Source organism: Falco peregrinus, chromosome 16, assembly GCF_023634155.1.
Source record: "Falco peregrinus isolate bFalPer1 chromosome 16, bFalPer1.pri, whole genome shotgun sequence".
In the NCBI taxonomy this organism is placed as follows: Eukaryota; Metazoa; Chordata; class Aves; order Falconiformes; family Falconidae; genus Falco; species Falco peregrinus.
In genome coordinates this window covers 7,802,509-7,826,769 of record NC_073736.1, presented here as the reverse complement: position 1 = coordinate 7,826,769, position 24,261 = coordinate 7,802,509, and the positions used below count along the sequence as shown (strand labels likewise).

The window sequence follows — 24,261 nt, the reverse complement described above, 5'->3', positions numbered from 1 at the left end:
TTGGTGATCTTCATGTGATTTGGCACTTAGGAACTAGGATAATGTTTGCTAAATTAGTGGGGATTAAAACTGGGGATATAAATTCCTGCTACTTTCATTAACGCGTGCTAGGCGCATAACTTTACTTAACAGATGACACAGGACTCACAAAACATGGTGCTGGGTCCCATCCGCTGAGGCTGGTGGTGAAGGCTCCCCCCCAAGAAACAAGCAAGGTGTTTTATGGTGTGTAGCGGTGTACCTGGTGGTCCGTGGTGTATCTATTGCTTCACCCTGACAGTGATGTTCTTCACCTGCTGACAGCCCTTTTTGCATGGCGTGTGGCTTCAACAAGACCCACAGCATGGCTCACAGGATGAGCTTGCTGCTGTCAGATGCAGCTCAGCGCCTGCCCTCCCTGGGGGGAAGCGGGTCTCTGCAGGGTCAGAGGCCGGCCAGCTACAGAGCGCATGGAGGCTTGTTTGGGTGCACTTATTTCCTTAGCTAGACCTGTGGGGCAACTGGCTTGTTTGGAGTATCTTTGTTTTTTCATTTTGTACGTCATGTCGGAGAGAAACATAAAAGCCTTTCATGGTAGTGGAGTTCCTCAGCAAATGTTATGTAGCTGGTGGGTCACAAGTGATCTGGTGTGTCATAACTCTGGCAGCTGGAAGTGTTTGGAAATCACATCTTTTGAAGCTTTCCACCACTGCAGGGAGTGTGGTGCTGGAATACAGCATGCAGGCTGCTGAAGCTGTGAATTTGGTGCTGAGATCCACGTGGCAGTGTGTATCTGTTTCAGGCCGCTTTCCTATGAGGAAAGAGTTGGCTGTGAAAGTGGCCGAAAACACCATTCCTTTGAAATTGTGTTTGGAGACATGCTTGGTGCCGTCCTGCAACTGCAACCAGGCGCAGCTACGGGGTCTGTGCCATGGATCTGAACGGTGGGTTTGCAGCTGACTGCGGACAAGATGCAAAATGCCAAACTGAGGTCTGTTTTCCTCTTGGAAGTCATCTGTGTCTCCAGGCAATCCCAAATGTAAGTAGTTTATCTGCTCTGTTGGCCCTAGCCTGTTTTCAAAGGACGGAGATGTTGCAGCGACAAGTCCTTCTGACAGCACATGATAGGGACCATGCTCAAAGGTGAATCCTGCTTTCTAAATGAAGGCAGATTATCTGCTGATCTGAGGTTTAATCAGCTCAACACATCAGGGAAGTTGCATGTAACTCAGAGAACTGCAGCAACTGTGTTTGGAAGCACGGGGCGGGCTGGGAATAATCGGCCGTCGGTCGCCGGGCACGCACCCTGCGTCAAGGCAGAGGTCACGGCCTGTACGTTCTTGCATCATTCTGCTACGAATTTGTGAATTAACTGTTCATTCTTTAAAATTTCTAGTACAGAACATGTCACCAGGTGGTGCTCTCAACACGGCCAGTCTACGTGCTGGTCTCAGAGAGCAAGTAGTTCTGCCTCGGGTAGCGATCCTCGGGCAAGGGGCTTCGGCTCCTGCGGGCCGAGGTACCCAGCTGCTGTGGGCGAGGCACGGGCAGGGTGCCGAGCCTTGTACCCTAGGGTCAGCGCTGGCCTTTAATGTGGTCACCTGTGGACTTCAGTCTCATTCATTTCTCTCTCCACCTTAGCCTTAACAGAGCGCTGTGCTTACTGCCTGGACGTGCGCGCAGAGAGCTGAAGGTGACGCGGTCACGTCGCGCAGGGAAAGCTGGAAATGACTGCACTGGGCACCGCTCCTGCTGGGGGGACACTGTGAACCTGCCTGCTGGGAAGGGGGCATGTAGGAGCAGCCTCAGCTGGTGACCTGCCTCATCTGCCCCCCCTTCGTCTCTGTGACTGCAAGGCACGCAGGGGTCAGGGAAGCTTTCAGCAATTAGGAGCTACTACGATGGTGATCAGGTTTGTTCCCCTGTCTCTGGTCATTGCTTCGAGCACTGTTGGTGCCAACCACAAAGAGCAGTGGGGCTTGTTGTTTAACCAGGTGTGTAGCATAGGCTCTGCCCTGCTGAAACCTATCTAGGAAGGAGGTGCTCCTCAGTCATTTTTGTTGCTAGAAGTTGTGCCTCAGGGTGCTTTTCATGAGCAGAGCAAGTAACCAAGCTGGTAACCACAGCTGCAGCCACAGCTTCCTGGGAGGTACTGAGAGGAGCGAGGGCTGAGCATCACCTGTAGACAGGAGCCCTGTGCTCTGGTCCTACATCTGATGCCATCCCTTGACGCCGAGCAAAGAGTTGAGACTAGGTGAGATCCGAGCCTGCCACTGATCCTAGCCCTGGATTTTTGTGCCAAATCAGGCCCTGTAGCACGTGCTGGGTATGTTCAGCCTGCTTGGGGCTTGGGCACAGCTGTATGGGAATGCCAAGTGTTAATAATGTCCATGACGTGGGCTGGATTTTCACCGTTGTCATCTCTTCTCCTGCTGCCCTGCATCAAATGAAAAGGAAGGGTTATAACTGCCCAGAATGAGTTAAGGAACAGTATTTACTGCTGGAAAGACGGGCAGTGCTGAAGTGGGTAATACCAAGGCATTTGGTAGGCAACCGGGAGAGCTGAGTGGGGCTGTGGAAAAACTGTGTGTGGTCTGTCTCCTGCTGAAGCTGCAGTATGTTCTTGGGTTTTACCACCCTTGTGCAATGCCCTCCTTCCCTGTGGAAAACATGATTAATTATAATGTGTTGTCAGCATTCAGTGCTCCGCTTGATTATTTGGAAGTTTTCTTTCCCTAGTTTGGTGTCCAGCACTACAGCATGATCTTTTTTAACTCTACAGTTTCTCAGTTGCCTTTCGCAGCAAGTGATCTGGCAGCTTGCTGCTGGCTCATGGGGTGACTGCTGACATGTCAAAGAAATTTAATCTGCTGCCCAATTATAATCAATCTAATTCTCCTCCAGATAGACACAGACGCAGTACCCTTTTAGTGTCTGAGCAGAACATAAATGTGTCAGGCCATCTTATTTGCTGCTCACTGTTGAAAACTAAATTCTGTAGAAAGTGATTCAATAATGCTGTTGTTGGGCCTGGAGACTCTTTCCTGCTCTGTACAAGCAAGGAGCCCTCTCTCTTTCTTACCTTTACTGTATGATGAGCGTGGTGACTGGCTTCACAGAGAAGGCTTTCTGGACATGTGTGTCTGAGGCATGATATATGGGGCCACAGTTGTAGGTGATGTAAGTTGACAGAGCTTCATCAAAGTCAGCAGAACACCTATACCCTTGTTCACATGGTGGGTTAAACTAAACAATGTTCTTTCCTGTTTGTTTCAGAGCTCTAGTGCTCATGTGTAGAGATGATTTTTGCAGCATGACCCTCGCCAGGGCTCTGGCCAAGCAGTCGTGAGGGACTGGACAATGTCTGGGGCTGGGACTGGGGGCAGCCTGGGGGCCCATACCTCAGGGACAGGGTGCTGCAGGCGGTGGGTCCGTCACCCCCTCTGCACTTCTGGGCTGCCCGTGACTGGGGTTATTGCCTTTGGCAGCACTCTGCTACAGTGAGGGAGGGCGCTTCACTGGCTGAGAGAAGTGGTGGGGAGGATGTTTGGCTATTATCAAAGCAGACCAACTAAGTAAACAACTTTTTGACAGCACTAATGGCTCTGTGTCCTTGCCTCTTGTCATTTAGAGCTTTGGGAAATAATGTTATCAGTAAGTAAACAGATTTAAAAAAAAAAAAAAACAAAACAAAAAAAACCCCAAAAAACCCCCCACAACCCAGTGAAATCTCTTGGCCCTGATATTTGGTGCTGGCAGGAGCAGCAAACACCCTGCGATGAGGCAGACGTGATCCTCTTATCCCCGCTGCCCCCAGGCAAGCCCTCGGGTGCCAGTGGTGCGCTCTGAACCCTCCTGCCTGATGAGAACAGCCTGTTGCTTTCCTTCTGCTGCACTGCTCTCCTGCTCTTTCCATGAGCAGCTGGCAAGGACAGGCCTTATTCCAAACTGCAGGACCTGATGCACCTCCTTTCCCACAGCTTCATATCCCCCAGACAGAGGAGCACAGCTAATAGAGGAAGCTGGTTACGTTTCTGTATGAGGAACCTTGGGAACGGAGATGATTGCCAACACATGTGTCATTTAGGATTAACTCTTCTGTCCACTGTCACCTGTGGAAGGAGTTTATTAAGCTGTGAAGTGATCAGCAAGGGTTTTCTTTGTTCTGTTATTACTGATAGGAGTATTGCAAATGCTGCTTTGGGCTCCCAGGAGAGATCCTTGCAGAGGATGCTCTGAGGGTAAGCTGTGCATGTAACACAGATCTTCCATGCAGAGTTGTGTGTTTCTAGCCATAAAATCGCTTGGGTTGCTGGCTCTGGATCTTGTGAAAGAGGTTTGCCACCATCATCCAGGATGCGCTGGGACTGTCCAGGCAGCAGCAGGCAGGCCTGGCAGCAGGACCTCCCCCCCGCCTGGTGTCCATGAGGGCAGGGAAGTGCCTGGGGGAGTAGGAGAGAGGCACAGATTCAGTGGCCAAAGATGCGGTGCCAGGCTCAGTTCAGATGGGCTGGGTACTGCAGAGCTCAGCAGGCGAAGAGCCGTCAGTCCCTGCGGGGCTGAGTGGTGCAGAGTGACGGGGGTGATGCCATGTGGTGTGGGGCCATGCAGGGCAATGGGGGTGATGTGGGGCAATGCGGGGTGATGCAAGTAATGAGGGTGGTGCGGGGAGATGCAGGGTGATGCAGGATGATTGGGGTGATGTGGGGTGGTACGGGGTGATGCAGGGCAGCAGCACTCGGGAGCGGGGGCTGCGCCTGTCTGGAAAGCACCGTTTGAGAGAACACTCACATCCTTCGGAGTGTTGGATGGAAAGCATCGGGGTGGGGGAGCAGATCCTGCAGATCTGTGGTGCTGCTGGAGGCTGATAGAGCAGGTTAATCAAAGAGCTCTCAGGTTTCTTTTCACATGTTAATTTTCTCCTGAAATAAAATCACTACAGCATTTACTCTCAGAGGCACAACTGTGCACCATTGTTTTTGTTTTCTCTGTTTTAGAAATACTGCTATTTTTATTACTTGTATTTCCACCGAGAGGGATAAAAATAACTAGAATATGGCAAATACTTTGTAAGCACACTGAGGGGTAAAAAACCAGCTTATACCTCCTTATTTTCCATTACAGATATCAACTTAGTTTGTTTCTTCCAGAAGGTTGAGGTTAAATATATTCTACTTTGCTTTTCTATTTCCATGAAAAAAATGGTTGTTAAAGCCTGTGTTAGTTCCGTGGAGAGTTGGGCTGGCAACCTGCACTCTGCCAGGTGTTACGGCCTAAAGCGCAGCAGAAAGGTGACTGCAGATGGATGTGTTCCATCTCTTACTGTGCTGTACAGATGTGGGATTTTTTCCAGATTTTTTTATCCAGCTCTTTCGGTGTCTAACTCTTCTTTCCTGAGAAGAAGCCACATGTGGTGCAGTCTGGGGCTGTTTCAAATCTAAACACTACCCACCTGATGGCTGCTAGAGCGGTGTGCCTAGGTGGGCTTCAAAGTGCCAGGTGAACTGTCAGTGGAAATCACCAACCAAGCCCTTGTTCTGCTCTGGAAACACTTCATGCCATCAGGGAAGTCCTGGATGCTATCGTAGTTACGCTGCAAAGGGGCTCCACCTGCTTCCTGGACTTGCAGTGGCTTAGGACTGTGCGAGAGCAAAGGCTTTTCAGGAATCTTTAGCACTTTATTACTAAAGACAAATTTTAATCTGCCTTCTGAGTTCTGACACCAGCATTTCATTGGCCTTCAAGGAAAGTGCAGTCTTTTTAAAGGAAATGATGCAGTGATACCGGTAATAGTGTCCACAGCACAGAGGGCTGAAATGAGACCCTAAAAGCAAGTTTTTATCTCTTAGAAAAAGAGTGTGTTAACATCTGTTGTTAACATTTATGCTAGCTCAATCCTTCCAGTAGCTATGTATCAGACAACAGCCACATCTGAGGTTCCCGCAGCATTGCAGAAACACGCTTGTGGCCTGGGGGGACACAGTAACTAACTTCATAAATCAGGTTGAGGAACTGAAATGGGTCTAATCCCAGCCTAACCTCACTCCTGTGAGGCCATACCATGTTCGGGTAACAGGATTTGCTGCCATAATCTTCCTGAAATTTAGGTCCTAAGTAACTCTTGCCTGTCAAACGGCTGGGGGGGCTGACGGGTCGTTGTGGCACCGTGTGTCAGCGGGACCCTGCACACAAGGCTGGGCGCAGCCAGGGTGCCAAGCCCACCGGCAGGGACCCCCGTGTGGGGCCCAGGCTCTCACTTCAGTAAGTTTATTGAGATTGTGCCTTGTGTTAAATGCAGATGTTTGGTGCATGGAAGGTCAGAGGTCCCCCAGCTATTTAGCTAATGGCTTTTGAGCGTGGCTGATGGCTGCAGTACTCACTCGCAACCACATCTCTCTGATACAATCTCATCTGATGTCTCTCAGCCACGTGATGCTATTGGAGCAGGAATGGCTTTTTAGAGCTTCCAGCCCTGCGAAATCACTCTGTGACTGTTCACCTTGAGGACATACAAAGATTCCAGATCAAGAAAATATATTTCAGAAGTCCCATCACCAGAAAACAATTTTTGATGACAGTCCTGCCCCCCTAGAAAGCTTCTTGTCTGGATGCACTTGGCTTCAAGGAGGTCTGTCTTCAGTGTCCATTTTGTTGTGCAATAAGCTGCAATGCGTCTTGGAATCAGGATTTTCAGGACACCAAGGCACCTTTTCTTGCCATGAAACTGACAAAGCCAGTGCTACCCAGCAACACCCCGCTGACACTTGAGGGCAGGAGCCTGCGGCAGGGACTGCTCGCCCCTTGCCGCCCTTTTGCTGCGCAGGGGCATCATGTGCTGTGGAGTGAGCGAGTTCATCCTTAAACTTCCATCTCAGAGTTTGCTTGCAGTGCAGTCCAGGGGCTGTCACTCTAGGCTACAAATTCAGGGTTAATTTTCTTTCCCTCTTCCTTGTGTCACCAGGATATTCAAGGAGAGGTGTGTCTAAGACTAACAGCTCTCAGGAAAGCTCAGCTGGGGAATGAGCAGCCACCGTGCAGCTGGGAGAGCCTCGGTGCACACAAGTGGGGACCCAGCATTTCCTTCACGTTTCTAGTCTTATTTTGTGCAATAAATGGAGCCTGGACAAGTTCTGTTGCTAAGCAGTATGAGGGACCAGGGTCCTGGAGACCTTGGTGTCAGTGAATGTTTCTGCTGGAGGTGAAGAGAGGAGCAAACAGAGGTGCCGTTTGTGTGAAAAAAGTGTAAATCTTTGGGGAAAACACGGCCCTGCCTGCCTGCCCTCTCCACCATGGGAGGCGCTTTTTTTTGCAGCAGCTGCCAGCAGCGATGCAGAGCTCTGGCTGCTCCCCAGGGCAGGGGCAGGAGGCTGCTGCTGCCTGGCAGCTCTGCCCTGCACACAGGCACCGGTACAGATCTAATAGGTGGCACAGAGCTTGTTTAAATATTTTTTCCTGAAGTTAGTTTGAGCTCAATTCTTGCGACTAGCGTTGGATTTAAGCTCATTCTTAAAGCTCTGTCTCCGTTAGGACAGGCAGGGTCACCTCCTCCCTCTGCACGTGCCGGTGGGAACAGGATGCTGGTTTCATTTGCCGCTTGCACCCCATCAGCCACCACAGAAGATCTGCAGATCAAAGCCGTGCGTGAAGGTGCGCAGCAACACATATTACATTTATACACAGATGGCACATTGCCGTTGCCAAAGGACCCAGATCAGCGTCTTTTTTCCTGGCAAGCAGCTCTGAACAATTTTTGAGTTATTTCCAATTATATTAACTGGAAGAGTAAATAATATAACACTGTTAGTCACACTAATAGTTAGGACTGACACAAATAAATGCTGCTGCTCTGTCTATAGACTTGATTATTATTAAAAAAATAAAAATCACCTTCAAACACATCCTAATCCAAATTAAATGAATAGCATATTCTGTCTCAGCTGGACAAATGTGTTTGTGATTCTACCTTAGTGGCACACATTCCCATAGGTGTGATCAGATACATTGCATAGAAAAAAAATTGTACATATAGTTAGCCGTGTTAGGACTCCAGACGTGAACAGCCTACAATTAGATACGTATTGAACACACTCTCGTTAATCCAATTGCAGTATGCCCAGTTCCTCAAATGTTTATGGTGAATTGTCTTTGGTGATTGTCTTCTGCTTTAGTGAAGGGAAAATTGCCATCCTTTCTCAAGCTGCTCATTCTCGGATTATGGCGTGTTTTACTGCTTTCGGTCCCGGTCACCAGGCAGTAGGCAGCCCCTAACTGATGCAAGTGACCGCAGCGCTTCCACTCGCTTTGTGGTCTTGGTTGAAGTGATGATTTCAAAGGTAACGCCAGGGCTGGGGTGTTGCATGTAATGCATTTCTGTGTGTGATCCAAGTCCATTGAGCCATTTCCCCCTAACATTTATTCAACTCTCAGTCCTTCTGGGCTATCTACAGATGCAGCCTTTTCTGCCTAACAGTTTGTTCTGCCTCTCGATGTGACATCAGGCCACTGGACAGGAAGAAGATAAATGCTGCCATGGGAGAGGAAGGCATGCCGTGCTTGCCTAAATGCCATGTGAACGCAGCTGCAGGGAAAAGCTTGCCAGGCACGGGAGTCTGAAATGCCAGCGTGGGTGTGGGGGAGACAAGCCGCTGAACCCCTCAGAGACCATCAGCTCTGCCCGGGGGGTGGGGGTGGGCTTGCCTCTGCTGTTCGTGCTGGAAGGTGGAAACAGGACTGAGGGAGTGATGTGCCCTCCGAGTACAGGTCAGTGCCGAGGCAGGCTGTGCAGGACGCGCTGCAGCAGTGCAGGAGCTGCGTCTGGCACTGGTGCCCACCCTGTGTGCAGCGCAGCTGCAGTGGGGCCGGGGGCACCAGCAGCCCGGACATGGCAGTGCCTGGGGACAGGGGTCCGGCCCCTCTGGGGCTTTCTCTGGGCAGCTCCAGGGACAAAACTGGAGCTTCCCAGTAGGATGCGGGTGGCATCATCTCCCATCTGGGTGGCCGTGTGTAGGGGTACGTACGGGAGGAGAGAAGTAGGTGCGAGAGTCCTTGCCTGGGAAAAGCAGCGGTGGGATCAGCAGGTGTGGCAGCTGCCACCTGGCTGTTTTCCAGCTAGGAAATGTAGGACAGCAGACGGTGCATATGACATAAATTCAAAGTTACAAGGTGCAAAAAAAAATCTGGCTTTCCATTCCAAAGAAATATTTGTTGGGAGTATGGACACTAATACCAGGGTCTCCTGTTAGTGTTACCCAGCAAGCCTGGAGTCCTCTGATATGGAAATGAAGGTGAATAATTGACCCAAGGTGACTTTAGGTTTAAAAGTAAAAAGTTCTTGGTATTACATTTGAAATAAAATTAGCTTTTTTTCCAAATAATTGAATTCTATTATTGATTTCTGTGTTATAAGCTCTCAATTGGACATTAACCTTTTTCTAAGGGTTTGGTTCATGGAGTTTTTGTCTGTTGAAATCTCTTTAAGGTAAATTACAATTTCAAATGCAATACTTGACTGATGTGTTCCAGAATGTTGTGGTTTAACCTGGCAGGCAGTTAAACACCACACAGCCTCTCACTCACTCACCCCTGCCAGTGACATGGGGGAGAGAATTGGGGGAAAAAAGTAAAATTTGTGGGTTGTGATAAAGGCAGTTTAATAGGGCAGAAGAGGAAGGGAAATAATAATAATAACAACAACGCTACTACTATACAAAACAAGTAGCGCACAATGCAGTTGCTCAGCACCTGCTGACGCATGCGCAGCCGGTTCCCAAGCAGCGGCCCCTGGCCAGCCCCCCTCCCAGTTTGTATACCGAGCATGACATCATATGGCACGGAACATCGCTTTGGCAGGTTGGGGTCAGCTGTCCTGGCCGTGCCCCCTCCCAGCTCCTTGTGCCCCCTGCCTGCTTGCTGCCTAGGGTGGTATGAGAACCTGCAAAGTCCTTGACTTAGTGTAAGCTCGGCTTGGCAGCAACTGAAATGCCGGTGCGTCACCAACATTCCTCTCAGCCTCAAGCCTAACCTTAGCACTGCACCAGCTACCAGGAAGAACACAAACCATCCCAGCCAAACCAGGACCAAGGAATTCTTCTCTTGGTGCCAGTTTTGGTGGCTCAGGCAAGAACTGTTGCTGTGCTGGGGAGACATGGTGATGGGACCATTAGCCAGGGGCACACTTGCATCCCCTTTGGGTTGGGGACTCTGGGCCACAGGTGCCTGGAGAAGGTGATGAAGGGAGGAGCAGAGCAGCGGTGCTGTGCCCTCACCAGGTCCTGGTCAGCTCCTCTCTTGCCTGGCTGTGAGCATGAGCACCCACCGCTGCAGCACTGCTGGCAGGCACGAGCTGATTGCCAGCAGCTCTTGCGAAGCATCATCTGAGATGCCGGTGCAGGTGGCAAGGCCAGCCATGTGTCTAACACATGGATTTCAGTGGTGCAGGGGGAGAAACTGCTCCATTTAGAAAAACCTTAGGAGGCTGAGATGAGCGTTGGTGTACTTACTCCTTGCTTCTTGCTGGTATTATCTTGTATTTTGAAGCTGGCTCACAAGCCTGGCACTCTTCGTTGCTTGTGAGCTGTAGGTGGTCACTCGGCACAGGAGTTCGTCTCTAAATCCCCATGTACATGACTTCCACTGATTACCAGGACATGGATTGTGCAAACCATAGCTACTTGTTCCACTGTTTTGTCAAAGTAAATTGGGTGAAATCTCTTTTTTTTTGGGGGGGTGGTGGTGTGTGTATCACAGTGACAAATGTAAACTTGAGCCTACTTCAGTCCCCTACTAGAAGCTATGTGAGCCTGGTTCGGGATGGTATGATGCTCTGTATGCATTTCCCACCCCTGTTTATTAGAGTACCAATGGCTTCTAGGATATATGGTGTTTCATGAGGCCACAGAAGCTATAAGAAGGCTGGATTTGCAGTGCTCTCAAATTTAGCATGGCTTCCATCCTGACCCACAGAACAGCCTTCCCCAGCACTGGGGAATCAGGTGCTGGTGTTTGTTCCCTGCCCTGCCGTGGCCTCCCGGACACTGCATGCACCTGAGTTTCCCCGAGGAGGGTAACATCATCCTGAAAGGTGGGGGTTGTTTTGCTAACCTGTCTCTAATGACTTCTGCATACCCCAATGGGGTTCCGGGCCTGCTGCCATCAGCAGAGCTTTCAGGCAGTGGGCAGCAGGCCACTGACAGAGGGAGAGCAGCTCTGTGGGTCCAGTCACCCAGGGGAAGACTAACAGGGAAGCAGCAGCACTGGCACAAGGTGATGTAACCTAACCTATGTAGTGTCTTGTTTGGTTTTTTTCCTTTGTATGCTGACTGATGTGTTATTAATTTGCTCAGGTGAGCAGCACACTCATTGCAGTAAACCAGTTAAGTTTTGTCACAGTTGCCGAGTAACATCATCTCTGATCCTTCCAGCCTCACCACAGAGGTCTTGGGGCCCCAGCTACGGCTTTGCCCTGCGTGGGCTCTGGCAGCATGCTCTGGGGACTGCAAACCCCCATGCTCAGCAAAACTGTATCTGCAGGGTGGACGCAGCTCAGCCCGTGTTCTCTTTCTCGTGCATCTTCTCAGTCACAGGTGGAAAAAATATTCTGCAGGACCTTCTGCAGTGGCCCTAAGGTTCTTTGCATACCTGAATTGTGCGTGTACAAGTTTTTGCTCTGGAGCAGGAGGCAGAAATAAACCAAATGTTCAGCTTTGGAAAAGGCTGAATGCCTGTTGAAGCAAAACCATTGTTAACTCCTTTATACTGCAGTGCAGCTAAAAGGCTGCAGCAGGGGAAGGCACAGCCCCTGGCAGGTGTTACATGGACCCAAATCAGGCAAGGAAGGGCTCTACAACCTCAGGAAAAATACCGTGAAATTAATAAGGAAAGATGAAGGCTGGGCGTGTGTGTCAGTGATGAGAACAATTTGGGCATAATTTCAGTTTCAGTTTTCTTAAAAAGATAAATAGGTGGGTGGTTTTCATGAGTTTGCTGTAGAAATGTGATGCAAACCATACCTGAGCTTGAGCTCCTGGCAAATTACTGGTTTGGCTTCCAGCCTTGCACAGTCTGGAATCTCTGCTCAGTAAACACAGAGCTTTGCAAGCCATGGTGCTGCCAGCAGGCAGCTGGTGGTGTTGATGTTTGCTTGCATGTGGTAAACACTTCCAGTAATACTTCCTCATCTGCAGGTGTGCCTCAGACTGTTTGCAGCAGAAGGTTGTGTAGCACTGACCGGATGGTGGTAGTATCTATTTAAAAGTGTCTCTTTGTGACCAGCTGTAGGATATTGCTGTGTTAATAAAGATTTCACTCATGTTGTCCTGGCAACAGAAGTTTTTGGGAGGAGAAGTGCTTAGTAGGAAGTTGCTCCTGCCCAGAGGGGGGTTGCCATGCTGGCTAAAGCACCGTGGCAGAAGCCCAGCAAGCCACGGTGCGGTGTCCCAAGCGCCTGGCGGGGCAAGGAGGCAGCAAGGAGCGGCGTGACCCAGAGGGCGCCGGGCGCGGCCCGGTGCTGGAGCGGTGCCGTTGTGTGGCGGCCACACGCCGCCGCTGCCGGCCACCCCGCCGCGCTGGCAGCGAGTCGCTGACCCAGCCCCTGGAGGAGACGCAGCACGTTTGCTGCGGGCAGCGAGGGAGCGGCCAGTGCCCAGGGGGCTGTGGCGTGGTGGAAGGGCAGCTCGGTCCCGCGGAGCACCGGGAGAGGTGTGGGCAGCGCTGGGTGCCCCGTCCTGGTGGCGCTCAGGCTGCTCCCAGGCAGCAGGAGCAGGCAGGAGCAGGCAGCGCGACGGGCACCCGGGTAGGCGCTGCAGCTCCCAGGTCTCAGACACAGAGCTTTGGGGAGGGTCGCTGCCCTACACAGCCAGGGGCTGGGCGGCGGGGCGTGCTAGAGGACCCACGTTCCAGGGGAGCCTGGTGCTGCGTCGGGTGCTTGGGTAACTCCTGGGACTCACGTGGCGTGATGGCTCAAAGTGCTTCAGCAACTAATTAACAAAGAAAATAAATACAGTGGCATGAATCTAAGCATCCTCTATGGCAATGTGGGGCTGAGGGACCTGTGTAGCTTCAGCCCTGGCTCTCTGGTATGCTCATTATATCTGTACTTCTCTGCTCCAGAAGCTGCAAGAAACCATTCTGCTGTATGTAATTTTAATTGCCTGTTACACAATTGCTTCTTTTCCCATGACTGTCAACTATATACTCTGTTCAAAAGTGTAGCGCTACCATGAGGCATGACCTGTCTGCTGAATTAAAATAAGAATAAAAAAACACTGCAGAAAATAATAATAAAAAATATCTTATTATAAAATACAGTGGCATTCTCAATCTCTATTGCTATTTGCAGCCTGTTGTGTTAGGACCAGTGCAAACAAATCAACAGAACCTGCTGCTTTTCTTACGTTGCCTTTAGCCATTGTAAGTAGTTTGTGCAGTGTTCATGGCAGCAGTCCTGTTTCTCTTGTCTGATGATGTGCCGTCCTCAGCCAGAAGATTTCAGCATTCACTTTATTTGCAAAATTGTGCTGGGGCTGGGATTTGAAACTCTGCACCTGGAGAATGGTGAAGGGGCAGCAATGAAATGGTTAAAAAATTATCTAGGCTGCAGCACGAAACTGAATTGGGTAGGAGGTTCTTCGTCTGGAACCCGCCTTGGCAGTAAACAGCTCTCTGATCTCAGAGGCAATAAGGCATCAGGAGCACTGGCAGGACTGCAGGAGGCTGGTTTCTGGAGGCTGACCGGAGACTCCCTGCTCTGGATGCCGAGGAGGGTTTGTAGAGCTGGACCACTGCCTGGCACAGGGTGTCCCTTAGGGTGCTGCCATGCCAGAGGGTGGAACCGGTGTGGATCTGTTAGTGTGACTGAAAAAACCCAAACCCTCTTTTCCTAGTTTGACTTTCTTAGACAGCAGAGGGGGATAGCGGAGAATGCAGTGTGGGAGATGAGTGGTACCAAGGATGACAGCCGTTGTCAGAAGGCAGTCCGCATTGTCACCGAGCTGTGCCAGAAGAAAAGCCTGCCTAGCTTGGACCTGGACACTTGCAGGGAATTCCTCCTGCTGCCTTCCGACCAGAGCCTGATTATCTCCGAGCCAGGTACAGTACTCTGGTCCTGCCTGCTCGAGTGGTGCTTGTGAGTGCCAGCAGCCAGAGGAAGGCAGGAGGACTCTCACAAGGGGAGGGCGATGTTTGCAACCCCCGTGCTAGACTTGGGGAGACTGGTCTCAGCACGCATCGCTGCGTGGCTGTTTTCCATTACACGTTCCACTGTCAAGTTTTGGGTGCAAGTACTGCCTCACCTGTTGAGGCGAAACGGTGTAGCCTGATGGGGGTCGCTGCACGGAGGGGACAGGGAGACTGTTACGTGATGGTGAGGACGTGGTTAATGAGATAAAGTCTCTGTGAAAGTTCCTTATTTAAAAAAAAAAAATGGACCCTTTGTCCTGTAGAAAAAAAGCAGTAAAATGCCTGTTTAAGTAACTGAGATGACAGGAACTGATCACCATTATCCCAGTTTGAGAAAAGGAGGGACTCGCATGGATTTTTGTCCATCAGTCAGGGATCTAAATGTACTTTCATGTATTGGTTTTACTTTCCCTAAGACCTGCCTGAAGCTGTTCCTTGCCAGCTTACAGAGCTAGGGAGACACGCTGGCATGGCAGTGATGAATCAAGAGCGAGCATACTGCTCTTGGAGCGAAGGAGCATTTCTTTGTTGCAAAGAGGTTGGTTTTCTGTGCACTTCTGCTCACGGCTTCATGTTCCAGAGAGGTTCTCTTCTGCTGTAACTTCAGAAGACATTGGCAGGGGGAGCTTACATCCCGGGCTCATACACCAAGGAGCAAAAAACAAAATCCTGAGCTTTTTAGCGTTATTGATAACGTGCTGTAAGTTGTTTGCATATTAGAACATTTGCACAGAGTGCTTCTTTTAAGGTTTCTGTAGATAATGATCTACCAGCCCAGCCTGATTTTGCAGCATACATTTTCAGAAACTTTCCTCCTCTTCTTCCAAGGACACCTGTGCATAGCCCAGGTAGAGGCAGTAGCCTGTCAATCCCTGTCCAAGTCTTTCTGTGCCATCATCCTTCAGTTTCTTCTGCCTCTCTCTGCTAGCATCTTGCACCGGGATGCGACTGGCACCCGGGGCATGCTGGCAGCTCTCTGGTTTCGCTGGTCTTCTGCCATCTGTCTGCTTCCACCACTGTTTTGCCAGTACGTCCAGCCTGACACCTTCCTTTCACATCCCACTCTACTTGTAACTTAGTTGTCATCTTAAAATGACTTATCCTTATACCTGCTTGTTCTGAAGGCCTCTTACCACCGCTGCTGGTACTGTCCCTATGTGGTGCATCCAGTGCAGCTCTTTCCTCTATAGCAAATAACTTGCTGCATTGCTTCGTAATTTTTTACCTTGGTACCAAAATCAATGTTTTCCTGACTGTGCAGCAGAAGTATCTGTACTGGCCTTGTTCTCTCCACCCTGATATGACTGATTCCCATTTGCTTGTGCAGCCTGTTCAGGACCTCATTTTCAGGTCACCATATGCCTTTAGCATCTCAAGTGTTTGTCTGCTCTGATCGCTGCTCTAAGTGTCAGCCTCTACCCCAGTGCCCCGAGCAAGTCATGCTGGGCTGGCTGGCTGCACTGGCTGCGTTAGCAGCTATCGCCGCTGTCTCTGCTCTGCACGGCTGGGCCCATTTTTATGTCTAGACAGCACAGACGACACGGCTGAGCCCAATGGATAGTAGTATTTCTCAAATGCCTGGCTGTAAAATTGCTCCAGCAAAGGAGAGAAATCTATTTGCATTAAGTGTTAACGAATCTAACAGCTACAGTGGTGAGATACCTTTCCTATTAGTGTCTGGATGTTTATTTAGTTATCTGCACTTGTGCTTTGTCTGTTTCACACTGAAGACTTACGTTAAGCATATTTGCTGTTGGCTAGCTGGGGTCCTATGAGCTGGCAAGTCCTTCCTCATAAGGATACACAAATAAAATGTGAGGCTGTGCACAGAGGAGCAGTGATACAGCCTCGAGACAGGCTGCTGTGCCAGTGCGGGCAGGAGGGTCAGCGGAGCCACGCAGCACCAGGACTGGGTCCTGCTGAGGTGTACCTGTGCTGGGCAGCACAGCCCTGGCCACTGGGCTACCAAGTTTGCTGGACTAAGATGGGGTCTATTTGGCACCATCATGTGAAAGCAATGGCTTCTCTGCTGGTTTGTCACCTCCTGGGTAAACCCATTAGCAAATGGCTGGATCAGCTTGGTTTGTCAAGTATCGCGATGAAGTCTGTGTCGTCCATGAGCAGGCAGATGAAAGCACTCCCAGGCCTGCTTCTGCACAGCTCTGCTTGCCGTTAAACCCTGAGGGGTGGTTTGTTTTTTACTGATGTTCCATATATTAATGGAGAGCAGTATCTTCTGAGGAGCTGTGGGGTTGCAAAGGAATTAGCCAGGTATTAGTAGCCCTCTTGACCTGCATCTGACAGTGGAAAAAAACTGTGACTATAGAAATATTAATGGATAGTTTATGTAAGAACATGCCAGAGTATGATTTTATGCAGTGATGATGGAGTTTTAACATTTTGGACTGAATGTGGAAGGTGCTACTGTGTGTGAAGCGGATGCTCCCCTACTCTCTGTAGCCCGGGTTATGTAACAGCTGATTCTCCTGCTTAAAGCAGTGAGAGAAATGGAGCTGCAGCATTTCCCCAGGATGCTGTACATTACTGTACATCCAACAAAGGAGCGTCGCAGGCTGCTGCTGCTGGATGGCTGCTGGCTAGTAATCCAGCAGCTAAGTATGTCAGAAAAATAAGGTATTTGGATGAAGAAGGTTTTGGTATCGATGCGTCAGTGGATATGCGAGCATGAGCTTTGCCTGCAGTTTGGCCTGTGGTGGTGCCAGGAACAGAACTGATCTCTTGGCTGTGGGCCCTGAGATCGAGCAAGATGCAGCATCTTTTTGTTGTGCCTCTCTAAAATCCTCCCCCGTAGCTCCCTCCATCTGATAGCTCTCTTCCCTGCCAGTCCTCAGCCATTGTGCAGCAATGCTGTGAGTGTGACTGTGTATGTGGGCATAAGCTCTAGACAGTGGAAATGCCTGTGATACAGGGACATTTACCACTGCGGTGATGTGCCTTAAATAAATGGATAAATCTTTCCTCTGCTCTGGAGGTGCAGTGAGTGCTCTAGGATATAGCTGAGAGAATTTGTGGACAAGCCTTACTGAAGTGCTAAGTACTCGGCTGGCGATGCAGGGGGTGCCAGACCCCACAGGATGGCTGCAAGCCACCCCACGTCACCCGGTCCCTCTGCCCCTGGGAGCAGAGCCGCTTGCTGGAAAGTAACAGGCGTCAGGGTCTTTGGGAAACAGGGTGCCAAATCCTGCTCCCCAGGGCTCGCTACAAGCTACTGCGGTGCAGTGAGCTCTTGCCTGACTGCTCCTGCCCAGGGTGCTCCCAGGGGCATGAAGCCTGTGGTCCTTGCTGCAGGCAGCTCAGCTCCAGCCTGCCAGCATCCCTGGGTACCAGGCATTGTGCCATGCCCTGGGCAGCTCTTGCCACCATGAAGTGTGCTGCACGCTTGTCTGCATGGGCAGGTTGTTGCTCAGTTTGGGCTGAATTGTGTTACTGACTCACTCCCAGCATTTGCCTGAACGAGGTCCCATCCCATGGGGCTGCGGTGCCAGGTCTGGCCCTGGACAGAGGCTGCCAGCCCATCCTGGGAGGTTGTGCCAAGCAGGGGATGGTACAGATGGTGGGAGCCTGACTCCACAGAGAGATTTAAAAACAAAATGATCATTCTGAAATGAGTGTGCAGAACTGCTGGGGTGTGACTGGAACCTGTGGCTTGTGATGCTTGCTGACCTTAAAGGACAGTACATGGATACAGGAGAAATTTTCACTAGGATCAGAGCACATCCAGGAGCAAACCCCCAGGTTTGATTCCTAGCTCCAGCACTACTCTGTCGGAACTTTCTTTAGATAACATAAGTGGGGGGGAGGGGTTTGCCTCAGTGTATTTTTTGTAAAAAGCTTCACTGCCCTGCAGAGTATGTACAGGATAGAATGGATGATGTGCAGAGGTGTTGCAGGCTTTACCCAGAGAGTTGCTATAGGATTGCATGCACAGCAGTCCCTGTTGGTCCCGGCACAGTTTGTGTCCCCTCCTCAAACCCTTCCTTATGCACTGATTCATCCCAGGAAAATGCTCTAGTGCTTTCCTAGTGCAGGGTGTGAAAGCTGAAGTAAGAGATAGAGAAAGGATAGCTGGGGAAGATGCAAAACCAGGAGAGACTTCACGGTATTTTCTGTTCCCTAGCACACTGTCAGCTGTCCTTCTGTGCTCTAATCCCACAATAATTCAGAGCACATGTAGAGTTTTGCCCTTTGTATGAACTGTTCTTTTTAAACTTCATGATACAGGCAGTACATCCTGTACAGCACTGAACACTCTCCTGGCACTTCGCAAATACTGTTAAAATGTTAAACCCCCAAGTGTTCTTGCTGCAGGCAGAAAAAGGAGTGAATTTTTGTGCAATAGAAGTTCTTTTCATTGCAGGAATGTTGATGCGGAAAGATCACTTTTATATGGAGAAATTGCACCTGGAGTATTTTTCTTGGAAAACAATTATTCCTCGATAGGATCATTTGACTAATGGGAAAATTAGTGACATGCCCATTCACTGATATGGCATGCCTACAGCCACTGCCTATGAAATATGGGCAAGTCTTGAATTTACTTACCAGCTGTAATAAGACACTTTTCTGAATCACTGGTCAAGTGCATTTTAAGTCAATACAACAGTAAATATGTTTAAAACCACCCAGGCAAAGCTAATATTAATCACTGAAGCTTATGCTTCCTGAGGCCAGGCATGTGAGGAGCAGCGCCTTGGGGCAAAGATCTTTCTTATCACGGAGTAATGCACTTGCAAAATGGATCTTGCCTTCCTCTGTGAGTCTCTGGTCCACCAGCAGGAAAAGAGCCAGCTAGAGCTGCATGCAGCAGATCTGCTCTTTAGCTCAAGTAAAACAGGTTTGTGCTCTGATGCTGTAGGTGTCGGGTTCAAACCTTGCTACCAGAGGAAGGTTTGCAAAACTGAATTAAAATAAGGTTAAAACCAGCAATGTACATCCAGGAAAAATGGATTATATAGCCATGTCTAGGGATATGTGTCTCTGCTCATGTATTGCGCGTGGATCTATGACTCTACAGCTGTCTCTGGCTATGCCCTGTGATGGTCCCAGTAAATAAAATGCACCTATGGAGCTGTGTGTGTGGGGTGTGTTCAGGAGCTTTGCAAGTACCTCTCTGCATAGATGCAGGTTTGCATCTGCCTAATTGCTGTTGGTTGATTCATTCCTGAAGCAGTACAGGGAGGCTGATCATGTTTTAGGTTTTTTTGTGGACCTCGGAGCCTATTCCATTGCAGCTGCAGTAGCCTCATGCATAGTCAGGGATCAGCATCTGAAACTCCATAGAAACAGGCAGCCAGATTGCTGCTGGTGTTAATTGAGTGTGTGAGCAGGCTGAGGACAGTGACCAGGGGCTGAGCTGACGAGCAGTCACCTCTTGGGTAAGTCCACATTTCTGAAGTTACTTTGTTCGGGTTTTTGCCTTTTTTTTTTGTAATACAAAGCCTCTTTTCCTTAACTAACATTTTGCTTCAGCCGTTTGTTGTTTGCTGTTGAAACATTTTCTTCTGCTTTCAGGATTGTCCCTACCTTTCACTGAAACCAAGCATGTGCTTTTAGCTGGTTCAAATCAGGGCATAGCCTGACTCTTATCTTCTCCATTGTTTTGTGGGATCCCTCAGAGAAGCTGGTGGATTTGTGTTTGCAGGTGTTTGTTGCTTGACATCTTTGCTTTGCTGAAGTCATACTAGTGTGATGTGCACAGACTGCTGCACATACCATGAATTCACTGATAGTCATATAGCTCCCATGTGTGCATCCATTGTTCAGAGAGGAAAACAGAACCATAACTGGATCTCACGTCTGATACAATTTTCCATTTCATTATTGTTTCAACTACCCTTGTTTTTCTTAACGGTTTCTTCTTCTTACTGTTCATTTCCCAGATACAATTGCATATTCTTCCTTAGGACCCCAGGTTTCCATGCCACGTTGGTCAGGCAGCTTTTTCTAGCTTTAAGATTTGTTATTTCTTTTTCAGAGATGAAAATGTGGGTTTTTTCTTCTTATCCTTATATTGTAAAATCAGGAAGCTTGTCTGTAACAGCCCTTATTGTTTCAATCCAGTGGGCTCACTAATGTAACAGTCACTTAGGCTGACAGTTGTTTGGGAGATGTGATTTGTCTCTCTGCTATGTATTGTCTTTAATTATACTTGTACATTGCAAAATGGCATCCTAGAGGGACAGAGAAGGGATATTAGGTGTGACTGTATGTTAACTGTATATTTTCCATGTCTGTGGAAAAAAGAAAGTTATCCTGCAGGGTGTCATGTATATAGTGAAACTGCAGATGCTAATTGAGGCTGCCTTTATATTTAGTTCAGTTTGTTATGCTGTAGCAGGTTAGTGTTTGACAACATCACAGAAACTGTGCAGCGAAGGCTAAAGGCAGGATGCCAGAAGCTCACAAGCCCTTTCAAAACCATCATTAAGACATACAGTCCCAGAGTATTTGGTTCCATGGAATAATAATTGCCCAGAAATTCTAGCACACCAGTGTTTCTGTTAATGCATTACTCTGATTTTCTATGCACGTTTGTAACTGCTGCACAGAAACACATGTGCTCATGTAACAGCACAGTGTGAGAGGAGTAGGGCGAGCACCCCCGTAAATGCATGCTTTCCATACGCAATACTTCATCTCTCGGATAGCTGCGAGCATTGGCTCAGAGTTATTTGCTCAGTTCCAAATCTGGTCTCTGGTCAAAATGTTCATGCTAAAAGGGTTCTGAGCTGCATGGTTTGGAGTGATACAAGTCATTGACACGGGGGAAAAGGAATCCCAGAATCCATTTAATAAATCTGTAGGATCAGGCATTCCAGCCTACCCAGGGGGGTGCTGTGCAGTACATTTTAGGGGTTAAAGATCTCTGTCTTTGTTACAAGCTAATGGAAACAGCAGCAGCAGCTAATGACAAGAGCAGAGAGCCATTCAGGGAGGAAATTTCCTGATCATTCAGCAAAGCTTGAACAAAGAAATGCTCTTTTCATAACCACTGCATTTTAGTGCAGGGTCTCCACCGTACTGAGCAGCCAGTCCCATGCAGGTGGGCGGCTGGTGGATCCCCCCTAGCTGCTCTGCATCCCGCACAGAGCCCGCTTCAAACAACCACTGCCGTTTTGCCAGGCAGGTCAGACTGGTTTTTGTGTGCCAGGGGTTATCAGCGTGACAAGTTGAGAGAGAGAGAGAAAGAGGGCATGTCATGGGTTTATATGGTCATACTGGGTCTAGATGTCTTTAATGGGTGACCTGACCTCCCGAGGACATGGACCTGTACACCACCCAGTCTTTGCAGCAGCTGGAGCTGGGGGAGCTCTGGATGAATCCCGCATCTCTTGTGTTGCCTTTCCTGTGGGGCAGGTCCAGGCAATAAGGCTCTCCCAGCATGCTTTCATGTAATCAAGGGGGTCCCTTGCACTGGGGGGCCTTCTGCCCCTGGGACGGAGGGCACTCTGCCAAAGGGAAGCCTTTGTCCCCCACATGGGGCCTTCTGCCCTGTCTTGGCTGAGCTCTGCTTTTTCGGGCTCACAGGCTGTCCCCCCGCATGCCCCTGGATGGTGAGCTGGAGGCTGCCTGCACCCATGTGGGGGTGAGGACCAGCACTGGCGGCAGCGCCCATCCCTGCAGGGGTGCGTGTTGGGATGGGGAGAGACCCTGCTTCTGCTTCTAGCCATGCTTTAGCTTCAGGTCTTTTCAAGGTGGCCTGAATCTAGGTCTTTTTCAACAAAAATGGAGTCAGAGCGAGCCACAGGGAAGCATTTCCCCAAAACTGAATCTCACTTTCGAAAGTGAAGGGCAGGGGGATGGCAGCAGTGTGGCAAGCCTGGACACCGACGTGCTGCTGACCCTGGCCTCTGATGTCTCACAACAGTTGCGGCTTTAACCACATTTTTGCAGCAAAATTTTAAGATCCAGGTCTTTGGTCACCTAAGGGAGATAGCGTGACAGTGAAAAGCTTTTGCTTGTTTCATTTGCATTGCATCTTGAAACACAATTGTATTTCTGCGTCCGTCCCAGAAGTGTCCATATTATAGGGTTTTGCACTCTACCCAGCTCTGCTCAGCTTCAGCAGGTCTGGATGAAGACCTCCCGTCCTGTGTGGAACAGCCTCAGAAAGGCCAAGCCCTGGTGCGTCTTCAGGGCTTGGCCCAGGACCTGCGTGTACAGGGTCACATCATGGGAGGAAGGTGATGCTCAGTGTCAGTTATCTAACCTCAGCCCAGGGACACCGCGTGTGTTCAGCGCTGCCGAGTTGTTTACAGATGTTGCTACAGCATATTGTGGTAAAGTATCGTGGGATTAGCACACAGCTATGCACTATAATTATATGCAGTATGGCTTACAACAGTTCGTTAGATTGTCATCAGTTAGGCATAGAGCAATGACAACTCTTACTGTCTCATTTATAATACTCTAGAGAACAGCTGTTTAAGATGCAAAGCAACCTAAATCACTGGGGAATGTTTCCTTCAGTTTGGAACAATTGGGGTTTTTTCTTATTTTTTGTCACTTTTGAGAACAGAAATGCTGCGTTCCCCTTCTGGTTGCACACGCCAGCAAAAATTTGAGTACCAAATGTGCCTCTGATGCAGCCTGGAGGGAAAGTGCAAATTGGCAGGCGGGTCAGTAACCATTGGACACCAACATACCTGGTCTTTCTCCGGTCCAGCTGTTCTGCTGGGGCATGGCCATTTTAATGTGCATTAGTTATATTCTCTGGGTATTGGTATGGGCTTCTCTGCACTGTGTATGAAGCCCGTTGTCACTAATGGGCCAGGCAATGGTGGAAGGAGGGACTTTCATGGCCAGGTCCCAGCTGGGAGCCCAGGCTGAGGACAGGTTAGGGATTGTCGTTGGCAGAGCTAATTCCGAGGGGGGCGACACTGCCGGGGATGTCCCTGTGCTGATCTGGCCACCTGCTCCGCTCTGCCCAGCATGAGCTCTGCTGCCACGTCGGCTCTGCAGTGTGACCGACCCTTGCTCAGGGCCCCTGATTGCTTCTGCACGGTGTCCCCTGCAGCGTGCCGGAGCTGCGCCTGCCTCTGCATGGCTGGCCAGGGAGGAGAGAGCTGCAGCAGCTCCCGGCCCTGGGGACCACCCGCCATCAGAGACCTCCTCTGCCAAAGCTGTCTGTCCTTGGGCATCCTCTGCAGCTGCCCCGGGCTTGGCTCCCTTCCCACATGGGGGAGCATAAAGAGGAGGGAGGGGGGCTCCCCAGCTGTGCCGGGACCCTTTCGCAAAGAGCTGCTCCAGATGTTGCAGGGGCTTGTGCCACATGGGCAGTGTCACTGCTCTGCCTGTCACTTTTCTAAAAGCCCTGCAGCCAAGGTGATAGGCAGCACGTTAGTCCTGGCTCCAATACTGACCTTGGTGGTTTAATACGTTTTGGCTGGATCTTCCCACATGGATTTGAGATTTTCCCGTTTCTAATCCATTTCCACGATCTGACCTGGGGTTTTAAAGACGTTCAGCTTATGTGGGCTTTCACTGAGCGACCCGTCACCTTCGATCTGAAGGATGGTGAGTAAGGGAAAGGAATGGGCTTTTTCTAAGCTCGAAACTCTGATTTTCTTTCCCCTGTAGAAGGTGGCACTGGATCCACAAGTCCTGTGGCTGGAAATAACTTTTTGTTTTGGCCTGTTGCCTCGAATATGTAAGCCAGGAAAAGGCTGTAGGCAGAGGAGTGCCTGACCTGTGGTGGGTAGTAGGCAAAGCCCCTGGCCACAGTGGTGTGGCATTCCTGGTGTTCCCGGCACGCCCAGCTGTTCCTGGCGATGAACACCGGATTGCAGGCACCTGAGACTCCTTCAACCTGCTTGGTATTGTGGTTGCCACAGTCTAAATGAACAAAGAACCAGGTATATCGTGCCACGGCAATTCAGCAATTCCCGTGGCAATCCCTCTCACCCATAGTTGGCATTGCTGCTCAGCAGAGATTTCGCTGAGCTCTTGTTGTGGGGGCACGGTGTTTCATAGCTGTATTTTGGCTGTCCAGAGCCTGATACGGTGGAGCCTTCTCCTGTATGTAGCAGGCATGCAGACATCTTTTGCTTGTCAGCTGTTCATGATCTTTCGCCTTTTTGGGGGGCA

The 24,261-nt window shown here is 49.8% G+C and overlaps 1 protein-coding gene across 1 annotated transcript in view; it reads left to right on the top strand.

Moving 5' to 3' along the window:
- Positions 1 to 13,661: 13,661 nt before the first annotated feature.
- The window catches only part of SYT6 (synaptotagmin 6), a 39,534-nt gene continuing 28,934 nt past the window's right edge, over positions 13,662 to 24,261 (top strand). The window contains exon 1 of the mRNA XM_005230302.4: positions 13,662 to 14,064. Coding sequence (XP_005230359.1) covers positions 13,911 to 14,064 — 154 coding nt within the window. The 5' untranslated portion in view covers positions 13,662 to 13,910. The remainder of the gene's footprint in view (positions 14,065 to 24,261) is intronic.